We start from the raw sequence: 22,236 nt of genomic DNA, 5'->3' as shown, positions 1-22,236 counted from the left end.
CACACACACACACACACACACACACACACACACACACACACTCACTCACTCACTCACTCACTCACTCACTCACTCACTCACACACACACTCACTCACTCACTCACTCACTCACGACAATTGAATTTTCCTTTTTGACGTTTGTTAATGGAGCATTCTGTTAGCATATATTTTTGTTTAAACTCTGCTTTGTTTCCTGTGTTAAAAAAAAAAGCACAAATTGGCACTCACACACATTTGCTCTTTCACTAGCTCTCACGTACCATCATGTTTTCTTGTCTCTTCCAGTTTCTCTTTTTTTTTTTCTTTTATTTGCTTGTCGTCCTTCCATAATGCTGCTATTTCCAACATTTTTTACCCTCACGTTTGATCCTCCCAGTACGCCAACATTCGTATCTCCTGCTCACGGCGCTTTAATGGCACGGAAACGGTTCCTTAAACGCTCGCCAAATGGCTGTTGTTATGGCGCATTAAAAGCGTTCACCAAATGTCCAATTTTACGGGACATTCGACCAGTAATTACGGAGTGGTACTAATGTCACTAATCGTGCTCCAGATGCTTTTTCCTTCGCCATTATTAGCCTCAATAATCTTGTCTTAACCTTGTAAGGGGTCGCCTCATTCTGCGCCCCCTTTTTTGCACACTTCTTGAGATTCAGTGCTTGGGTGTGTCTCTTCCCTCCTGCCATTGTAATGCTTGCTTCCTTCCTTTAATATAAACCTATTTCCGTTTACTACCATCTCCTTCTAGCGTTATAGATATCTGTGATAACCTATTTTTTGTTTACCTTGTCCCTTATGTTCTTACTTGTTTTACTCTCATCTTCCACACGAAGCATCCAGGGTAACGGAATGTGGTGAAGTAACGTAGTAAAGTTAAAACTTGTCTTGGCGTCTGGTAGGGTTTTCAGGAGTTGCGTGTCATGGTTTACGTTGCTGTTGCATTCAAGTTTGTGAAGTATGAGTGCATCAAAGCGGGAGGCCGAGTGATGCGATGAGATTAAATACGTTGAAAGCTGATGTCAAACTTACTTTTTGAAAATGAAAACCAATGAAAGAAAATTTATAGGATTCTGTCAGTGAGTATTGTTATGAGAAGCTAAGAATTAAGTGGTGTTCTCGCGCTGCATTGAGGATTCTGTTGTTTCGGATGGCTGACTATGTTGACAATGAAGTAACTCGACGTTTTTGTCCGGCATTATGACAAAGTAAAAGAAGGGTCTCAAAATATTAATTTTAAAAAGTACATAATCCATCAAGAGCTGTAGTCAGCATAAAATAACATGCTTGTTTGAATAATTTTATCATCTTTATTAATTTATCATCATCTTCATCCGTTTCTAGTTCACTGCAGGACAAAGACTTATCCCATTGTTTTCCATCCCCCTCTGTCCAGTGTTAGCGCAGTCCATCCTGCTCCAGGATATTATGCTCTCATGTCATCTCTCCACCTGGTTCTCTGACTGCCCTGGCTTCTATAATTCCTGGGTTACCTCTCCCTTCCTAAGACTGTCCTCATCCTCCCTAACGCTGCCATAGTCATCAAGTACATGGACATGGAATTTAGTAAGGCTACATTTTTATTTATTTATTTATTTATTTATTTTTTTTTTGTCGCCACCTCAAGGGTGGGGACACGGGCTTTATGGAGCCCGTCAGGGTCGGGTGACGGCCTATGAAGAGGAGGATACCGACAGACCGACTCTATCGGCTGACGTCAGCCGAACCGATCAAGGCGGTCTGTCAACGAGGACTGGCGTGTCTCTGGCAGTCACAAATACGCACAGTGAAAATGAGCTATACCTACATACAAGAGGTGCATGTGGTGTGTCGGTGTGGGATGAAGAAACTAATGATGTGCATGGAATTTTGGTATGGGTGGGGCAACAAAGGCAAAACATTAAATGTATCGGGTATGTATCTTTTTGTATATCAATATGCTTAAACAAATGTCTTCTTGCTTTACTACTGTGGCAATCATAAAATTACCCGCTACCAAGTCTACACTAAACTAGCAATGTTATCCCAAAACACTCGTTTTCTGTAACTTTTCCTAGACAGACAACCACACGCTGAGAAAGGGAAACTATTGAAGCTGAGTATGTAAGGGTTCGCCAGTTCATAACATAATGGAATAATTTGAATGACTGTACAATGCAGTTTCTATCCCTGAGTGTTAGGTACGTCATCATTGCATGAACACACACACACACACACACACACACACACATTACGAACAGCAGTTTATATATATATTGTTATGCTCCACTTGTCTACCCCTCACACAGGCAGACAGGTGCTCTCCCAATTACTTAAACTGGGCTCGCTATGGAAAACACAGTGCTCCCACGAGGCGGACAGCAGACACAAAGACACTCCGGCGGACACACTCGCACACACCCACAGAGCACACAGCGAGGCACAATTAAATACAGGGCGGACTTTCTTGGGGTTTACTAAGCAATAGCACGTTGTACAATCCTTATAGTCCAAGGGGGAGGCAGTCAAGGCACAAATCACAGGCGATTAAGTCCTAAGGCACAGAGCACAGGCGAGCGCGTCCTTTGTCTTCTCTCCGTCTCCACTCTTCCTCGCCGCATGGCGTCCCTCTCCAGCCCGCCCCCTCAACGGGGCCGCAGGGAACCCTCATTACGTCACGTGGCGCCAATTACAATTTAAACTAAGCTAAGCCTTGGCGTAACATTACCCCCCCCTTAAGCGCAGGCGACCCGCCTCGCCAACTTAACAAAACAAATAAAACATAACTGGGGAACTAAACAAATCATTCTGTATCAAAATCTGTAAGCCATCCTGGCCTCCTCCTCTCACGTCTTGGTCGTCGCGGTGGAGGTGAGGGCGAGGGAGAGGCAGCGGGCTGGTCCAGGTCACCAGCAGAGCCGGCCTCCAGGTCGGCGTCTCCACCTGCCTCCTCCTCCACATCATCCGCGACCTCGACGTCCACCGGGTCAAGTTCTGCCCGGTCCTCCTCGTCACTACTGGGGTAGTCAGGGTCCTCCTCAGCGCCAGTACCCCAGGAGTAACGGCCCGGCCCATGGTAGCGCCAGAGCCGGTCAACGTGGACGACAGAGGAGCGTTTGCGGCCTCCTGATGCGGTAGGTGACAGCGGACAGGACTGCAATCACCGTGTAGGGCCCTCCCAGGGACTCTGCAGCTTCGGTGATAACCCTTTCTTCCGGCGAGGGTTATGCAGCCACACTCTGTCACCCACCGCATACTTCACGTCCCGCATGCGGCGATCGTAGTAGTCCTTCATCGCCTGGCCTGCCACTCTGAGCTTGCCGCGCACCTGGTGATGGACCTCGACCAGGTTCTCCTGCAGCGCGGCAGCGAAGCCAGAGGTGACAGTCGGCAGGCCCACGTCCGGCGGCCGCCCCGTCGCCAGATCCACGGGGAGTCTGAGCTCGCGGCCAAACATAAGACGTGCGGGTGTATAGTCAGTGGCCTCGTGCACAGCGGACCGGTACGCCATCAGCATTGCGGGCAACTTGACGTCCCAGTCCTCCTGGTTTGCCGGCCAACTGCTGTGCGAGTGTCCGGTTGAACCGCTCCACCATCCCGTCCGACTGCGGGTGGAGTGGCGTCGTTCGGGTCTTCCGCACTCCCAGCAAGTCGCAGCACTCACGGAACACACGGGACTCGAACTCACGGCCCTGGTCTGAGTGCAGTTCTGACGGCACACCGAACCGGGTGAAGCACTCGTTTACTAGGACACTCGCCACTGTTTCAGCCTCGTGGTTCGGGAGCGCATACGCCTCAGGCCACTTCGTGAAGTAGTCCATCACGACGCATACGAAACGATTGCACCTGGGAGTAATGTTCAGCGGGACAGAAATATCTACAGCAACCCGATACATTGGCGACCCAACGCTGTACAACTGAAGCGGAGCCCGATTCCGGCGTGTGGGGCCCTTTTTCGCACTAAAAACGTCACAGGCCCGACACCACTCGGAAACGTCGTTCCGCATACCGACCCAGTAGACGCGCTGGCGGAGACGTTTGTCTTTTTCTCGCCCAAGTGGCCACTAGTAACACCGGCGTGCAACTCCTGTAACACCTCAGCACGCTTTGCACGGGGTACCACCACTACCCAGGCGTCTCTGCCCACTCCGCCTAACACCTCCCAGCGCTTTACTAGCACTCCCCACCGGTCCAACCGCAGCGTCTCCCACTGGTCGACGAGGCACTTAGTGGCAGGACTCTCCGCCGACACTTCCTCCCACCGGTCGCCCCGCTGGCCCTGAGCCAACGCACTACAGGAGCAAGAGCGGGTCTGCGCTCTGTGCCTCACGCCACCGGTCGTTGCCTTCAGTGGCGTTGGCAGGCACCGTTAAGCGTCGGCAAACAGGGTCAGGGTCCTGACGCGCCTGGTGTGAGTAGCTTGCTCACACGGGCTCTGACTCACGGCGTCAGGTCCTTCAGGGACGGAATGTGAGCTACCTGCCTCACACGGGCGTCGAGTCACAGGGTCGGGGTCAGCACAGTGAGAGCAACCTGCCTCACACGGGCGCCGGCTCAAACTATCGGCGTTGCTGTGCACACTGCCCGTGCGGTGCACTATCAGGTAGTTGAACTGCTCGAGCCTTCCCAACCACCTCTCCAGCTGACCCTCCGTCGCCTTCAGTGTTTTCAACCACTGCAGGGCTGCGTGGTCGGTCCGGACGGTGAACTCAGCGCCGTAGAGGTACGGCTGGAAGTGCTCGAGACTTTTACTACTGCCAGCAGCTCCTTCCTGGTCACGCAGTAGTTGCGTTCAGGCCTACTGAACTTGGCGCTGTAGTAGGCCACCTCGTGCTCCCTTCCATCCTTCACCTGCGACAAGACAGCCACGATGCACTCCGCACTGGCGTCGGTGTCAAGCAGGTAAGGGAGCTTCGGGTTGGGGTACGGCAGGACCGGCGCCTCCACTAGGCCCTCTTCAGGCCGTCGAACGCAGCCTGGCACGCCTCGTCCCACTCGAAAGGCACTCCTTTACGAGTGAGGCGGTGTAGGGGCGCCGCGATGGTGGCGAAGTCCTGCACGAAGCGACGGTAGTAGGTGCACAGACCCGCAGCTCCTGACCTCAGCTACGTTAGTGGGCCGAGGCCAGTCTGCTACTGCTGCCACTTTCTGCGGGTCTGTGCGCACGCCGTCCTTGCTGACGACATGCCCCAGGAACGGCACCTCGTACTGGAAGAGGAGCACTTTGGGGCTGAGCTTGAGGTTAGCCTTCCTCAGGCGTTGCAGGACCTCCTCCAGCCTCCCCAGCTCCTCCTCGAAGGTGCCTCCGTAGACGATGACGTCGTCGAGGTAGATGAGGGCCGTCCTCCACTGCAGGCCGTCCAGCACCCGCTCCATCAGACGTTCAAAACCGCCAGGGCGTTGCAGAGGCCGAAGGGCATGACATTAAACTGCCACAAGCCCTGCCCGAAGGAAAAGGCTGTCTTCGGCTTGTCCTCTTCGGCCATCTCCACCTGGTGGTAGCCCGACTTCAGGTCGAGCGTGGAGAACCACCTCGCCCCTACCAGCGCGTCCAAGGTGTCGTCGATCCTCGGCAGGGGTAGGAATCCTTCACAGTCACGTCATTCAGTGCCCGGTAGTCCACACAGAAGCGTTGTGTGCCGTCCTTCTTTAACCAGGACTACCGCTGAAGACCACGGACTGTCGGACTTCTCGATCACCCCTGATTTGCCAGGTCGTTGACGGTGCGCTGCATCTCCTCTCGTCGGGCAGGTGCGATACGTCGAGGGGACACTTGATGGGCGCGCTGGTTCCAGTGTTGATGCTGTGTTTCACCAGCGACGTGCGGCCCAAGTCCAAGTCGCCCCGGCTGAACACGTCTGAGTACTGCGTCAAGGTGTGGCGCACCCTTCCGCCTGCGACTCCGTCAGGTTAGCGGAGCCCCTGAGCGCCAGGTCTTCAAGGAAGTCAGGCAGCACTCCTCCGCAGGCGTAGACGCACTCTTCGACGGCTGTTCAGTTCGCTCCACCTCTTCACATGTGCCTAGTCTGGCACCAGCGGGTAGTCGCCGAGCCTCGTCAGAGAAGTTAGCAACGAGTACTGTCACTAACTCCTCCCCGCTCCCACGAGGCTCCTCTCGACTGCCACACCGTCAGTCAGGTGCAGGTTTTCTGAGGGTTCTACTATGCCTTCCGCGTCGTGCATCACCCTCGACAGTCGACACTGGACTCGTCGCTCCGTCCTGGGGCAGTGCAGGCGCTCGGCCGTCACTACCTCGGCACAACCGACTTCCGGAAGCCAGGGCACCTCTTGTCCGTGCACCCTCATCCGCTTCCGTCCAAAGTCGATACATGCGCCAGTCTGCACCAGGTAGTCAAAACCGAGCAAGCCCTCTTCATCCAGGTCGGCGGCGTACACTGGCAGCCGCTCTTCTGCGCCGCCCACGCCGACACGAGCCACTCCAGGCCCCTGAGTGCCACGCAATGCCCCGTCACGCCGCACAATCTCTGCGGGCGTCTGGGAGCCGCTCAGCGTCCAGCAACTCGGGGCGCACCAGGGTCTTTTCAGCCCCGGTGTCGACTGTCAGGCGGCAAGACTTACCGTCTACGTTGCCCTCCACCTGCACCGAACTAGTGGTATGGCGGCATCTTACACAAGTGGGGGCGTGTCGACCTTGGCAGGCTGGGTAGTCGCCCCCTTGTCCAGCCTGCTGCTGTTTCCCGCCTGCGCCACTTGCTTCGGCTTGGGGCAGGCGCTGGGCGGTGATCAGACTTGCCGCAGTCCTTGCAGCAAGTCTGAAGCCCCCAGACTTCGGCCGGTCGAGGAACGCGTCTTTCGCCCCTCGGACACCGGTCGCGTTCACCGCAGCCCCAGCAACGGCCACCAAACTCGGGGCTCGTCTCCTCGACGCCGCCTTACGCTCGAACTTCGCCTTCCGGCCTCGCACGTCGTTCCGAGGCTTGGCGTAGTCAGCGAGGCGGCTTGACGTCTTGAGAAACGCCTCGAACTCCATGGCCCTCGCCACAGCCACCTGCAGGTCACCAGGGTGGGCTTGCTTTACGTAGATCTGCAGCTGGTGGTCCTGCAGAGCATCTACGAAGGCGTCACGGGCGAGGACGGTCGTCATGTCTTCACCAGCAGCCGGATAAGCCCGCCTCACAAGGGCCTCCACATCTTGCGCCAGTTGTGACAGCGTCTCGCCCTTCTGCCTCGCCCTCTTCTTCAGCTGAGCCCTGTACACCTCAGCCTGGTGACTGTGCCCAAAGCGGCGCTGCAAGGCTTCCGACAGGCTGGTAAAGGAAGCTTGCTTGGTGGCTGGAAGGTGGCTGAGAATCTCGAGTGCCGGGCCCCGCAGCGACGTTGCCAGCTGCAGCGCCTTTTCTTCCTCAGTCCACCCTTGAGCTGTTGCGAGCATGACGAACTGAGCAACGTAGGCTTCCCAAGCTACCTTGCCGTCATACTCAGCCGGCTTACGCCTGCGGTGGTCGTGGGAAGGAAACGAACGAGCAGGGTAGAAGGCAGGCACTCGGGGCAAGAAAGGAGGCAGGGTAGGGTTTAGGTGAGGAGGCGAGGGTGGCGGGCTGTTTGGCAACAGTGGCGGGGCCGCTGCTCGCGCCCTGCCGCAGCCCACGCCAGCCGCTGAGCCTGACTGTGACCCCCGGCCGGACACGCCAGGCCCGGAGGCTCAGAGAATGCACTGCGTGGCCTCAGCGAGGCTTGACACTGCCCCCAATCACACAAAGGCTCACTCTGCACTTCCTCTGGGGCAGCACACACGGCAGCCTGCCTCGCCTCAAACCTTACCTCCCGCACCTCACCTCTCAGTGCCTCTAGGCCCCTCTGTAGCTCACCCCGGACCTCCTCACAGGCCTGATCGGTATACTGCCGTGCCTCCTGCCGCACAGAAGCCAAGCTTGCTTGTAGTGCCTCCTCAAGCCTGCTGGCCTGTGCCTCGGAGCGCTCGGCCTGCTCACGGGCCTGCTCCTCAAGCCTGCTGGCCTGTGCCTCGGAGCGCTCGGCCTGCTCACGGGCCTGCTCCTCAAGCCTGCTGGCCTGTGCCTCCTGCTGCTTTGACCTTGAAGCGTTATTTCTGCCTCAAGCCAGCCAACATTGAGGCAATTAACTCCAGCTGGCCAGGCTTAGCGTCTTCATCAGCCTCAAGGTCACCACTACCCCCACCACTCGCTCCGCCAGCCGCACCGTGCTCGCCGAGCTCCATTGTGCCCGAGGCGTCACTCTTTGTCTGCCCGTCCACTCACAGCACAATTTCCACCCCGCTCCTGACACCACTGTTATGCTCCACTTGTCTACCCCTCACACAGGCAGACAGGTGCTCTCCCAATTACTTAAACTGGGCTCGCTATGGAAAACACAGTGCTCCCACGAGGCGGACAGCAGACACAAAGACACTGGCGGACACACTCGCACACACCCACAGAGCACACAGCGAGGCACAATTAAATACAGGGCGGACTTTCTTGGGGTTTACTAAGCAATAGCACGTTGTACAACTTTATAGTCCAAGGGGAGGCAGTCAAGGCACAAATCACAGGCGATTAAGTCCTAAGGCACAGAGCACAGGCGAGCGCGTCCTTTGTCTTCTCTCCGTCTCCACTCTTCCTCGCCGCATGGCGTCCCTCTCCAGCCCGCCCCCTCAACGGGGCCGCAGGGAACCCTCATTACGTCACGTGGCGCCAATTACAATTTAAACTAAGCTAAGCGTAACAATATATATATATATATATATATATATATATATATATATATATATATATATATATATATATATATATATATATATATATTGGTTGAGCGTTCAGCTTCGTCTCCGCCAGTTCTCCCCCACACAGATGCTGTCCATATACAAGTTCCTGATCATCAGCCCTCGGACAAGGACCCGCATCCCCTAGTGATACTAGGGGATAAATCTTTGACTGACGGACTCGTACCGGGGCCTTGTCTGTGCTCGAATGGGAAACATGCCAGTTCTTGTCGACAAATTAACTTAGTCGGCTCGACTGACGTCTGCCGATGGAGTCGGTCTGTCGGCACCCTGCTTTGGGTCATATATATATATATATATATATATATATATATATATATATATATATATATATATATATATATATATATATATATATATACGTATATATAAACTTCCACCACTACAACTACTACTGCTACAGCTGCAATTGCTAAAGCTACCACAATCACCACCACCACAAATATTGCCACAGCCACAACTACTACTACTACTACTATGTTGTTGTCGTTAAAGATTTACCCCTAGTGTCACTAGGGGAACGGGCCCTTGTCCGAAGACGGCCCGTTAAAAGGGTAAAAATGCTCCCTCCCTGCGCGGGGGAGCACGGGCTTAGCCTAATAGCGTAGCAGGATGCCGACAGACCGACTCTATCGGCGATCGAAATCTAGCCGACCGAGTCGGTCTGTCGACGAGGACTGGCGTGTTTCTGCTACTACTACTAATAATAATACTGATACTAATACTAATACCTCATAACACCTGTGCGTTCGTGTAAACAGAAAAAAATAAAACCACTATATCCCTCACCTACCTGCTGCCTCCGTGGCTATCGTGCCATAATGATGCTGAAATATATCTTGTGTCGCAACAAACACGTTAAAACAGTAAGTCGCTGGTTTTAAGAGGTATTAAGCTCCCTTACAATAACTGGAAGTCATAATCTGGCTTTCACAGAATACTCGATTTTTCAAATAGTAAATGGTTACTAAACTAACCCTGAAAAATAATACACTGAACTTTGTTACGGTGACTCGGGATATTCCAATCGGTAACTTTACGATAGAATACCTCAGCTCTTGCGATCAGGAATTGGGATGCGTCAACATTAGCGGTCATTCAATGGGAAAAGGAAAAGTTGACGGCGCACGCTAAGCTACACGTGGCCTCCGTCACACTGGCCCTTGAGCCTGCAGCGAGAAGTAGCCCATTGCCCCGGGACACTGGACCAGTGTGACATCCGGGTTACCACAGTTTACTTTTTAAAAGTTTCCCCAGGTACGTATTTAACGACCAGCCCGAAATGGAGGATGGACAGCTGGATGAGCTGCGCGCCCAGAATGACTGAAAAGGAACTACTAGTATCAAGTTTTCGATTGGAAATACCGTATAAAAATTAGCAAATATTGACAAGCATACAATTATCATATGATAATAACGTAGATGTGATGTTACAAAAAATAAAATAATTACTCAGGATAAATAATTCATCGACCTATTTGAAAAGTCAGGTATCATAATTAAAAATCGACCATAGTTTAACAGAAAAAAACAAACATTCTCTCCAACAGAGAAACGTGCATACAACTACAAAACTCTTCCGAAAATTGCAAACTTTATTACCATAAAATCAAACGACGAGTGAATAAATTAGTTAGTCAGGCAAACCATAGGAATACTCTTCCCTTACACCACTGAGGATGGTGGAAGTGTCCTCCGAAACTGTTTGGTTAAAAATATAACTCTATCGTCTGCCAGTATGGGTTTTTATTTACATCAAGAATGTGATTAGCCCATTTTAAAGGGAAAATTTGGGTCATAAAAATAATCGAAATCCATATTTCAAATTAAACTTTAATTGATGGGGCGGGCAACATGGTGGCCGACAACCTTCACTGCGTTTGCTTCTACCACCATAACACGTAACCTTCTTTTTCATCATCCTTTTCTTCTTCTTCTTCTTCTTCTTCTTCTTCTTCTTCCCTTTCTTCTTCTTTTTCTTCTTCTTTTCTTCTTCTTCTTCGTCAACGATGGGCAGTTATGTCAGATATGATACTGGGTTTATGAGTAAAAGATACTTGGATCACACTGCGCATTAAAAGAATAAAAAAAGGGAAGGAAGAAAGGTGAGTGTAGGGAAACAAAAATAATTATGCCACTGACATAAATCATGTGTATTTTTACAATGCCATTCACACGAGCCCTAGATCAGGAAAGGGAAAATAATGTGTTAAGTGTTATGTTTGTCGGTGGCGGTGAAAGCGGCGTAAATCAGTCTGGAAATATTCTTAGACCGTGGTGTAAGTAGTCCAATTTTAGTGTAATTCACGTAAATATATTAAGTTTATTGCCGACGTGTGAAGTGAAGAGACATCAAGGCTCACAGCATCGCCAGAAGTCATTCGTGGTGAAGAGGCTCAGTATTTTTTGTAGAAAATGACGACCTTCGTGTCGTGTTATACAGATAAAGTGTTCTTAACGTGTGAACATGGCAACATACAAGTATATATAGATGAACCAGCTTGCTGTGCGTTGTGTAGGTCAGCAGTATGATAACTGGCCTTGTTTTGTTTCTTTCTTGCGTAACTTCTATTGAATTTCTTTACCATGTTGAAAAATAGGGTACTCTTTTTAACCAAGAATTACCAATCATTCAACAGCCTCATTTCCTTCTATTTTATAACAACATAAAGATAAAACTCAAGTAAATTACAGTGATTGCTTTTCTCCTGCGTAACCTGATTGACACTTCAAGGATACTCACCTCAAATATTTCTCTACCTAAAATACGTAGCCTGGACTGTCACTATAATGATGTTTCCCTGGTCATATGGGTAATGATTATGTGTTATTCATCTCTGTTTTCCACCAGCACACACTCTCACGCGACCCCCACCTACATAACTCACTTTTCTCCCATACGTCCTCCGATATCACTGTCACCTTCGTCCCTCGCCTTCCAGCCTATACATCGGCACCCCTCCCCTCCGTTCCCTCAGCCTCGCCCGTAACAGAGACTGGGGAGGTTACTCTCATTACAGTGGTCTATGGCGAGGTTACTTAATGATGAGAACCTTAAGGGTAGACGAAAATGAAAAGGTCACTCTTCTCCATTTCTCTTTCCCTCTCTCTCTCTCTCTGATAGATAGATAGATAGATAGATAGATAGATAGATAGATAGATAGACAGATGTGTATGTCGATAAACAAATAGGAAATTTAGTGATAGATAGATAGATAGATAGATAGATAGATAAACTGATTAATAGGCAGATAGGAATATAGACAGATTGACAGACAGGCATAGTTAGATACATAAACAATTTTTTTTTTTTACAGCAAAGGAGACAGCACAAGGGCACAAAAAAAGGAAACAATAAAAAAAAGCCCGCTACTCGCTGCTCTTGTAAAGAATCCAAAAAGGTGGCCGAAAGAGCAGTCAATTACGTGAGAAGAGGTTAAAGAGAAGTTAAAGAGATTCACAGTACTTAGTGAGTTGCAAAGATATTCAGACAACACACACGGACGAACCTACGACCCGGGCTATAGATGAGCTGTCACTGAACAAAGGGTAACGCTATCGAAACTTTCGCCGATACCCTACAGCTCTGCCTTAGTGAGTGGCAGGGTGCACGAAGCGTCGATCAAGTTGACCTTTGAAAAATTATCCATCGTGTTAAATATGACCATCAGTTGATAAAAAAAAAATAAAAGGTGAAGCCTATTCCGTTCTTTCCCGTAAAAGATCCTATAAAAAGAGTCAAGTGCGGTATGAATTAATTTTTTCTCTTATGTTTAACGCTTTCATATAATTTGTGAAGCCGTTAACATTACTGGCTAGTTTATCCTAAGTCACAGTAACAACAGAGAGAGAGAGAGAGAGAGAGAGAGAGAGAGAGAGAGAGAGAGAGAGAGAGAGAGAGAGAGAGAGAGAGAGAGAGAGAGAGAGAGAGAGAGAGAGAGAGAGAGAGAGAGAGAGCGTGAGCGTATAGTGTAGTAGAATTGTAGATGAATTTCACTAGTTTATCATCTTTAACAAATCATGTGACTCAGACGTGGAGACTCGTCTATATATATAATGTTGGAGATTTCTCTTTATTATTTTTACACTCCCGTTTTCTTCATTTGCTGGAATTGGTTTCAGCAGATCACGATTTTGTTTTTCCGAGCACTTACCGTTTATTTTCTTAGTGTGATTTTGTGTGTAATAATAATGGTAATAATAGAATAGTAACAGTTTCGATAATGCTGGTCATAACAATAAAATGAGTCAGGGCACCACTAACAAAGACGGTCCCTCTCTCCCCTCGCCTCGCCCTCCGTCGTTGCCTGCCTGAGTGTGGGCCAGGCGCCTTCCCTCCCTCGTCTTCCCTCCCTCGCCTTCCCTCCCTCGTCTTCCCTCCCTCGTCTTCTCTCCCTCGTCTTCCCTCCCTCGTCTTCCCTCCCTCGCCGTGCCATCGCCCCAAGGCTCGGCGTGGCACCCCGGCCGGATGTCAAAGGGGGAATGAACTACTTACTGACGCCTGGCTTGCACGCGTTTGATGAAGTTATCTTCCTTGATGCCGCTGCTTGTGAGGTGTGCCAAGGTGTGGGCGCTGCAGGGAATGTCACCGCAGTCATGGGAGAATTTAGGTACATTTTGCCTTTAAACGGTTCATTGATCTTAATTATAAACAAAAAGCCATCATTTGGTAAGCATGGCAAGTATATGTTTAAAGTCCTATACAAAGCATTCTTTTTTTATACTGTAATGTTTTGTTTTTTAAGGAACCTTCGTGCCTGAGTTTGAATTCGGCTAAACCTCACAGTAAGTAATCACAGCATTTGCATCGTTATCAGATAAGCAAATGTCTCCTAAATCCCAGCAAATGAGCGTCCTAAATACCAGAAGAAAAGAAATATGGACGGTAGCGTGTATTTTGCGTCACAATCTACTGGGTAAATAGCCAGCCACAGGCACCAAGGCTCTTTGGGTCTGAGATAACACGGGGCTGCTCGACACACGGCACCGTTCTCCCACCTTTACCTTTGCCTTCCGTGCTCTATAGCGTGTTATCAAGGAAAGCTGCGACACACATCTTGCGCCACGCGTTTCCTGTCTGTTGCCTCACCTGCCCACGCTTTCACTTGGCCACCCACACTCACAGGTAAGCGTGGGTGGCGGGTTTCTGAAAACGAGAGGAATTAAATAACTCGGAAAAGAAATTGGCCGTGTACGTGGGTGCCAGAAACGAGGAGAAGCAAGACACCTCGGGAAACGAATTAACTGGTCTTATTTTGGAAGGTTTTATTATGTTGTGGCTCTGAATAAACCTTTTGAGCTGTATAAAATTCCTTTTCATCTGTTTCCGTTTTTTCAGTACGTTTATTTATTGATTTAGTTACCCATTTGTTTGTGTACATGTTTATTCGTTCATTATTTACCTTTCCATCACTTTTCGTATATCATATTATATAACCATTTGTTTGTTTATTCATTTTTTTCACTTATCTATTTACCTTTTTTATCAGTACCGATTATTTATGTCTGTTTATTTATTGCTTGGTTATTTCTGCCTCCGTTACACATTACACACACACACACACACACACACACACCAAAAAAAAAAAATAATAATAATAGCCTGCCTTTGCTTTTGTACTTGAGAATGTATGAATTATAGTTTCCAGTTTCGTCACCTGTTTCGTGCGACTCTTGCTTCGACCGTTATATTTCTAAAATGTATAGTTACTGAATGAAACAGACAGAGAAACAGAGAGAAACAGTAGGAGTGCAACTAGGAAAGAAAAAAAAATAACGGGAAAAGAAACAGGAAACAATATTCTGCAATAGTGAAAGTGGATTGTACGATATTTTTTTTCAAACATCTCATTTTTACTTCCCCTTCCTCTCACCTCCCCCCTGAAAAAAAGACTGGCCAGCTTCTATTAGTAATTACAACGAAGTGGCGTGCGCTGCGTCTCGGAGGGAAAGATTTTATTGCACTGGCTGGCGGGTGAGGGGAGGAAGGAGGGGACGGAGGTAGGGAGGAAGGCGATGGAAGGAGGAGGACAGCACTCAGGTGGCTACTGAGAAAAGGAGGTAGAGAGAATGAAGAGAGAAATGCTACAACTGAAAGGAGGAAAGTCAGGAGGAGGGGATGAAAGAGAAGATGGAGGAAGGAAGGGAGAGATGGAAAAAGAGGGAAGGAGAGATGAAGGAAAGACATAATAAAGTGAAGAAGAGAGGAGGGGAGGAAAGGAGGAGAATGGAAATAGAAGAGATGGAGGAAGGATGGGAAGAAGGGAAGTATGAGAGAAGGAGAAGAGAAGGAAGACAAGAAGATAAGTAAAGGGGAAGAATTGAAGGACGGACAGGGAGAAGGAACGTAGAAGAGAGGGAGAAGAGAAGGAAGAGGAGGAGGTAGATAAAGAAGGAGAGATGAAGGAAGGACGGGAAGAAGGGAAGCAGGAGAGAAAGAAAAGAGTAGGAAGAGAAGGAGGTAGATAAAAAGGAAGAAATAAAGAAGGTCGAGAAGAAGGGAGGTAGGAGAGAGGGAAAAGAGAAGAAAAAGAAGGAGGCAGATAAAGAGTGAGAGTTGAAGAAAGGACGAGAAGAAGGGAAGGAGGAGAGAGGAAGAAGAGTAGGAAGAGGAGAAGGTAAATAAAGAGGAAGGGATGAAAGGGGAAGTACGAGAGAGGGAGTTGGAAGAAGGGGGTAAATAAAGAGAAAGGATTAAGGAAGGACATGAAGAAGGGAAGTAGGAGAGAGGAAGAAGAGTAGAAAAAGAAGGAGGTAGATAAAGAGAAAGGGATGAATTATAGGAGAAAGGAGAGTAGAAGGGATGATGGGGAGGAGGGGGAGAAGGGGACTAAGGTGCTTCCAGTGAACACCTCGGCTGCCCCTTCCCACCACTAACGACACAATGACGGGTTGGCTGCGCGGCGCCGTGGAGAATTGACATGACGGTCCTGGAGGCTCGAAGGGGAAAGCGCAATAGATAAAAAAAAAATATCAACCGAAGATAATGACGTAGGTAGGAGATAGGAACGTAAGAGAGGGTGGTGGGAATGAGTTTAAGAGGAGACTAATTGAAAGATAAATAAAAATGGATGAAAAGTAGAATAGATAATTTCAAAAAGGTAGAAAATTAAGAAAACTGAAAAAATATACTCATTATAGCAAAAGCGAAAAGAAGGGAAAAAAGAAGGGAGAGAAAGTAAAAAAAAGTAGATTAATCGAAAGGAAAACGAGCCAAAAAAATAAAAGAACAACAGATTCGAAATACAGAAAATAAACAATGTATGTCTAAAAAAAAATCCTGAAGAAATATATAGGTTTACTGCATCCACTTCTCGGAAAAAAGTAAAAAAAAAAAAAATCAAATCAACATGAAATTACTGTCTTCAAATTAATCAAAGAAAGGAGATTATTTGAAAGAAAATCAAGCACGCAATACAGAACATTAAGAGCATAACTACACTTTTAAACAAAACCCCCAAAAATGATGCTGTTCCAATCCACAAAACGTCAAATCATTATGAAATTACTCAAAGTCTACAAAATATAACTAGAAAAAGCCAGTTTATGAAGATTGGAGGAGACGCCAGGCCGGGAATGACAATGACGGCGAACTCGCGTAGTGAAAGTGAAGCGAGTGTTCGAGTGGGATTTGTCAAGCCCGCAACAGTTCTGGCGTGGGAAGCGGAATTCTGAAACACGTTCTGAGTCTCGCTAGGTTAAGAATTAATTTCCCTGGAGATGGCTTGGCGTAGGAACGTTCGTGGGGAGGAGGAGTGGTGCGGTGGAGCAGGCAGAGCAGGTGCCGAACGAAGGTGTGGAGGAGGAGGAGCGTTTGAGAGACATGTGCCGGAACGAATGGAAAAAACAGTTGTAAATAAAACCAGTGGCGAGGCTGAGAGAGTAGTATCGGTATTTTTGCAGTAGAATATGGAGGTACAGCGGTGGATACTGGATAGTGACACAGGGGAAGGGCATGGGGAAGGGGGGGGCTGGAGAGTAAAGATGTGGAGTGATGGTGTGGAACGAGGCTGATAGAAGTATGAGGATGAGGAGTATGTGTGTGGAGCGACAGTAAGGAACAGGGGCGTTGGAAGTGGAAAGATTTTTTTTTTTTTTTTTGTGTGTGTGTGTGGAGCGAGAGTGTGGAACAGGGTTGATGGATGGATGAGGATGAGGAGTATGTGTGTGGAGCGACGCTATGGAACAAGGGCGATGGAGGTGCACATGAAATGATTGTGTGCGTGTGTGGAGCGGGTGTGTGAAACAGGCCTAATGGAAGTATAAGGAGTATGTGTGTGGAATAACGGTGTGGAAAACGGGTTATGGAGGTGTAAAGATTGTGCGCGTGTAAGGGGATGATGTGGAGCGGGGGTGATGGAGGTCTTGATCAGGACAGAGAAGCGTGCAGTAATCAAAGGTCTAAAAACGAATACTTCTTGCATAAAATAAATAAAAAATATCACTGTACTAAATCAAGGGAGTCACTCACGAAGAAAAAAGCATGCAAGAAAAACTACTCTGAGAAGAAGGAAACAGTGAACAGATACACTTCAAAAGCAGAACTCGATTAGTAATAGAACAAGACCATCTAGAACCCACCTCACGCAGCTACTTCCATCTCTCGGCCTTGCTGAAGTACAATTCGTCATGACCAGAGAAATGAAACCGTTGTATTTTACAGGTATGTATTATGATTTTATGACGACATTCACAGCAGCATGTATTGACAACCGCCTGTATACCTGCGAGAAAGTTAGTGACAATGGTGCGCGATGTGAGTTGTGTCATTGAATCAGGCTCGGAGTGACTTACGTGGTGCCGTGGAAGGGTTATGAGGTATGAAATTTCTCATTCTCATATATTTTTTTTCATAGCAGGTTTCCAAATTTCCCGCATAGCTGTCTCACTCTAGGCTGAAAGTTTTCCTTGCTCGGCTACACACTCCTGCAGCGGCGACAGCTCGAGAAGAGGGAACATTTACAAGACTTACTGAACCGCTAACCTTGCAAACACAATCGTATGGATGCAGTGAATATTAAAAGTTCGTATTCTAATTGTCGGCAGGAAAGTGTGATCGTTTTGCTTGGTCACAGGCTTTTGAACTCTTGTTGTGAAGCTGCTGTAAACCAGTGCAAAGTAACACCTCAGAAAGATTATTTTTTCGAGTTAGGGGAAAATGTCTTAGTAGCGGGCTGCTTTTTAATATTTTTCTTTACGCCCTTGAACTGTCTCCTTTGCTGTAAAAAATATATATACGTATATTGAAGTACACAAATTTTATCAGTGGGGGGAAATCAACCTTATCTGCATCACCAATTATAATGATCAATAGAGTCGTATGTTCCCCCGTTAAATAATGCAGGATTATTTCTGTGTGTGACGGGCGGAAGTGACTGGGTGGGGCATCACAGAGCTTTGCATGAGAGCTGTGTATTTGTCGGGCAGAATAATGTTCGATATTTATTAGTTTATATTCCGTTTATTTATAAATGTATTTATTCGTTTGTGCATTATTTACTCGTATAATTGATTACTTGTTAAATTGTTCACCTATCTAAACTGTGTATATATGTATGTATGTATGTATGTATGTATGTACTTATTCACTCGTAGTCGTTGCAGTTCGATTCGTACTGCAGAATATATCGTAAGAACCGTCCATTCACCATGCTTCATTAATATAAATGATATAAATACACTGACAGAGACTGAAGGAACCGACATGAAAATACACATACAAATATCTGGCACATCTATGTTTTTCCTCTATGGGGACACAAATACATACTCAGCATAAATCGGCCTCAAACTTTTATTGGGGATAGGCGAAGGAAAATTGATGCTTGACGGCTGAGTACCAGGTCAAACAACCCCACAGCGCCCCGTCATCAGGGCGCGTGTTTGTCATGCGCTTCAAGGGCGAGGGGCAAGCAGGAGCCACACCTGTCAACGCCACTTGTAGTCAGATGGCAGGTGGTGAGTGGTCACGTTTTATTAATAACAAATACAACAGTAATAGCTTAAAACTTTGCAAACATATATGTCTTATGAATGGAGGGCTGTCAACAAAGTGTCCTGTGCAGAGAATTAAGATCCAATTATGTTAAATATTTATATAAGCATTTCTGGAGTAGCATGCAGAATTCTCTATAGTAGGCTTCATTTCACTTTTTCTTTATTTTAGTGCGCGACGGGAAGCTTTCGGAGCAAACAACACAACTTACAAACTCTTGTGGCCTAACCAAACACTGATGAGCGTGGACGAGAGAGCAAATAATGAGGAAGCAGCAGGTTGTTCGTGGGTACGAGCATAATTAACAAAGTAATTATATTAAAATATAGAAAAAAAAGAGCGAAAGTATAGATTCATTTTATATTAGCATAAAGCCGTAGATGACAAACAAAAAAAAAAAAATAGTGTATATTATATGTGCGAAACACTCATTGAAAAAAAAAGGAATATATTCAGTAAATACTTTTGTTATTAAATGATTTTTGAAATATGAAACAGGAAGAATAACCAGATTTTCCAAGCTTCCCATAATGTTCTATTAATATTTTGCCTCTTGGCTTGGTAGCCCGACAAAGGTAAAAGTTCGTGGGATTCACTTTTTTTCTTTTTACTCACAGATAAGTCAGAGGCGTGAAACACACACAGTCACCTTGTTTGGAGGCGGAAGCTTGGCAGCGGGTCTCTGATCTGTCTCCCACATTCTCTGGGAGGGACAGATAACTGTGCCTGTAATAACTGTTGATGACCTTATTCTTTTCGTAGCATTAGTTGTCGTTAATACTGTTGATGTTTCATGTATATTATTCCTTGTTTTATCTAATGTGGCCTTGACTGGTGGCAAAAAGACAAAAGTGGTGGTGACCTGCTGGCGTCTTATGGGCACCTGACATTCGGCGGGGGGCGTGGGACATAAAGACCAGAGTTCAGCTGAAGGCAACATTATTTGTGGCGGGTGTTCAGGCTGCCGGGAGGGCGTGGGTCTTTCTTGGGAGTGTTTGAGGTGTTGCATTCCCACGGTTTTTCTCTTTTGATATTGATCCGGTTGGGTGTGAGCTGCGGCCTTTTTTGCTCTTCCCTTGTGGCTCAAGTCCATGAATATGTTTTCGGCGTTATGGTGGCGGGGATAAGAGGCCTTGGCGTTGCTGTTCCTACGGGGTTTTCCCTTTGGATTTTGATCTTGTGTGTGAATGTTTTCTGTGTGTTTATAAGTAGGGGAAACGTTATAAGATTATTCCTTTTTTACGACTTATTCACGGAACCCGGTTCTGTGTGAGACCGAGACTGAAATGCCACTCGTGATGAAATCGTTGTTACAACCTCGTGAAATTCAATTTCATAACCATATATTCACTGCAGATAATTGCTGGTTAAAATTCAGCTATATATATATATATATATATATATATATATATATATATATATATATATATATATATATATATATATATATATATATATATATATATATATATATATATATATATATATATATATATATATATATATATATATATATATATATATATATATATATATATATATATATATATATATATATATATATATATATATATATATATATATATATATATATATATATATAACCTGATGGAGCTCCTATTGTCTGGTCAAACTCTTTCGCTCCTGCTGTCAACATCTACCTTTCCTTCTTGCTGGAAGTATGCCTAAAGCTTTTGAATCAATCTCAACCGTAAGATTCAAAAGCACCTTTCCACTAACTGACTCTTGGTCATCCTCTAGCTGTTTCGGTGAAATTTTTTTGTGCTGACACATAAAAAGCTTTTGAGGGGGTCTGGCACAAATTCTCTTTTTAAAAACTACCCTCCTCCCTTTTTTATCTTCTCTCTGTACCTTTATCTCCAGTTTCCTTTCTGACTGTTCTATTTCTGCCGTGGTAGACGGTCACTGTTCTTCTTTTCTGTTGTTCATTGATGATCTTCTTTCCAAAACGAACTGTCCTATCCATTCCTACGCCGATGATTCCACTCTGCATTATTCAACTCTTTAATAGAAGACCCACCCTTCAGGAACTAGCCTCAGACCTTACTATTATTTCCGATTGGGGCAAGAAGAACCTGGTGTCCTTCAACGCCTCAAAAATCCACGACACAATCTTCCAAACAACTATCCCTATTCTTTGACAACACCCAGCTATCACCTTCCTCAACACTAAACATCCTCGGTCTATCCTTAACTCAAAATCTCAACTGGAAACTTCATATCTCATCTCTGGAGTATGCATCTCATGTGCTCTTCTGGACAGAGTGAGGCAAAGGCTCTTCGTCTCATCAGCTCTCCTCCTCATACTGATAGTCTTCACCTCTTAAATTCCGCCGCAATGTTGCCTCTCTTTCTATCTTCTGTCGATATTTCCACGCTGACTGCTCTTCTGAACTTGCTAACTGCATGCCCATGCTCATCCCTATACTGTAAGAGTTAACCAGCATCTTCACTCTTTCATCCCTCACGCTGGTAAACCTGGAACAATCTTCCTTCATCTGTATTTCCTCCTGCCTACGACTTGAACTCTTTCAAGAGGAGGGTATCAGGACACCTCCTCCCGAAACTGACTTATCTTTCGGCCACCGAGTAGCGGGCTTTTTTTAAAATTGTTTGTAATATATATATATATATATATATATATATATATATATATATATATATATATATATATATATATATATATATATATATATATATATATATATATATATATATATATATATATATATATATATATATATATATATATATATATATATATATATATATATATATATATATATATATATATATATATATATATATATATATATATATATATATATATATATATATATATATATATATATATATATATATATATATATATATATATATATATATATATATATATATATATATATATATATATATATATATATATATATATATATATATATATATATATATCAATTTGATTATCCGGGCTGGCAGTCATGGTCATACTGATATTATTTCGGTTGCTTTCCGCAGCGAATGCTCGGCGGATGTCCTGTTGGTTTCCTCGACATCCCTCACTAGCCAGCGAGGAGTGGGTTTGTGATTTACGCCCACAAGCCATGAGGCTCCACACATTACTTCCTGTCCCTCACACAACGCTACCTCAAGGTAAGTTAGTTTGATTTACTTCCAGTCTAAGTTTTACCATAATAATAAATTCCCGTTTACGCTTTTTTTGCAGCTTAAAGTTAATTAAGGTTACACCTTGACCAAGCAATTGTCGGACGTATCCAATTTGTGCAGAAGTTTGGTTATACATGTTTTTCATCGTTAGTTACCCACATATCTTCTAGCTTCTTTGAGATGTATTTTCGGTGTTGCAGAGAGACCTGACTCATATTAATTACATTGGAAAGCAATCAAGTCATACTACTACGTCACTCGATGAATATTAGGTTAATAATACATATAACCAATAGGAATGAAATAATGTTCTGTGTA

General features: G+C 46.0%; 2 protein-coding genes across 3 annotated transcripts in view; one reads left to right on the top strand and one right to left on the bottom strand.

The window, feature by feature from the left end:
* LOC127003322 (uncharacterized) overlaps positions 1 to 6,283 on the bottom strand; it is a 69,598-nt gene extending 63,315 nt beyond the window's left edge. The window contains exons 1-2 of the mRNA XM_050869824.1: positions 6,083 to 6,283; positions 4,165 to 4,256 (exon numbers count right to left, since the gene is read on the bottom strand). Of these exons, the coding sequence (XP_050725781.1) occupies positions 4,165 to 4,256; positions 6,083 to 6,283 (293 nt within the window). The remainder of the gene's footprint in view (positions 1 to 4,164; positions 4,257 to 6,082) is intronic.
* The window catches only part of LOC127006964 (uncharacterized), a 114,973-nt gene that overhangs the window by 49,918 nt on the left and 42,819 nt on the right, over positions 1 to 22,236 (top strand). For both annotated transcript variants that reach the window (XM_050877417.1, XM_050877408.1), the window contains one exon: positions 21,769 to 21,903. In XM_050877417.1, the coding sequence (XP_050733374.1) occupies positions 21,783 to 21,903 (121 nt within the window). In that variant the 5' untranslated portion in view covers positions 21,769 to 21,782. The remainder of the gene's footprint in view (positions 1 to 21,768; positions 21,904 to 22,236) is intronic.

The sequence above is a fragment of the Eriocheir sinensis genome, chromosome 3 (assembly GCF_024679095.1).
Source record: "Eriocheir sinensis breed Jianghai 21 chromosome 3, ASM2467909v1, whole genome shotgun sequence".
NCBI lineage: Eukaryota > Metazoa > Arthropoda > Malacostraca > Decapoda > Varunidae > Eriocheir > Eriocheir sinensis.
This window is presented reverse-complemented; position numbering and strand designations above follow the sequence as displayed.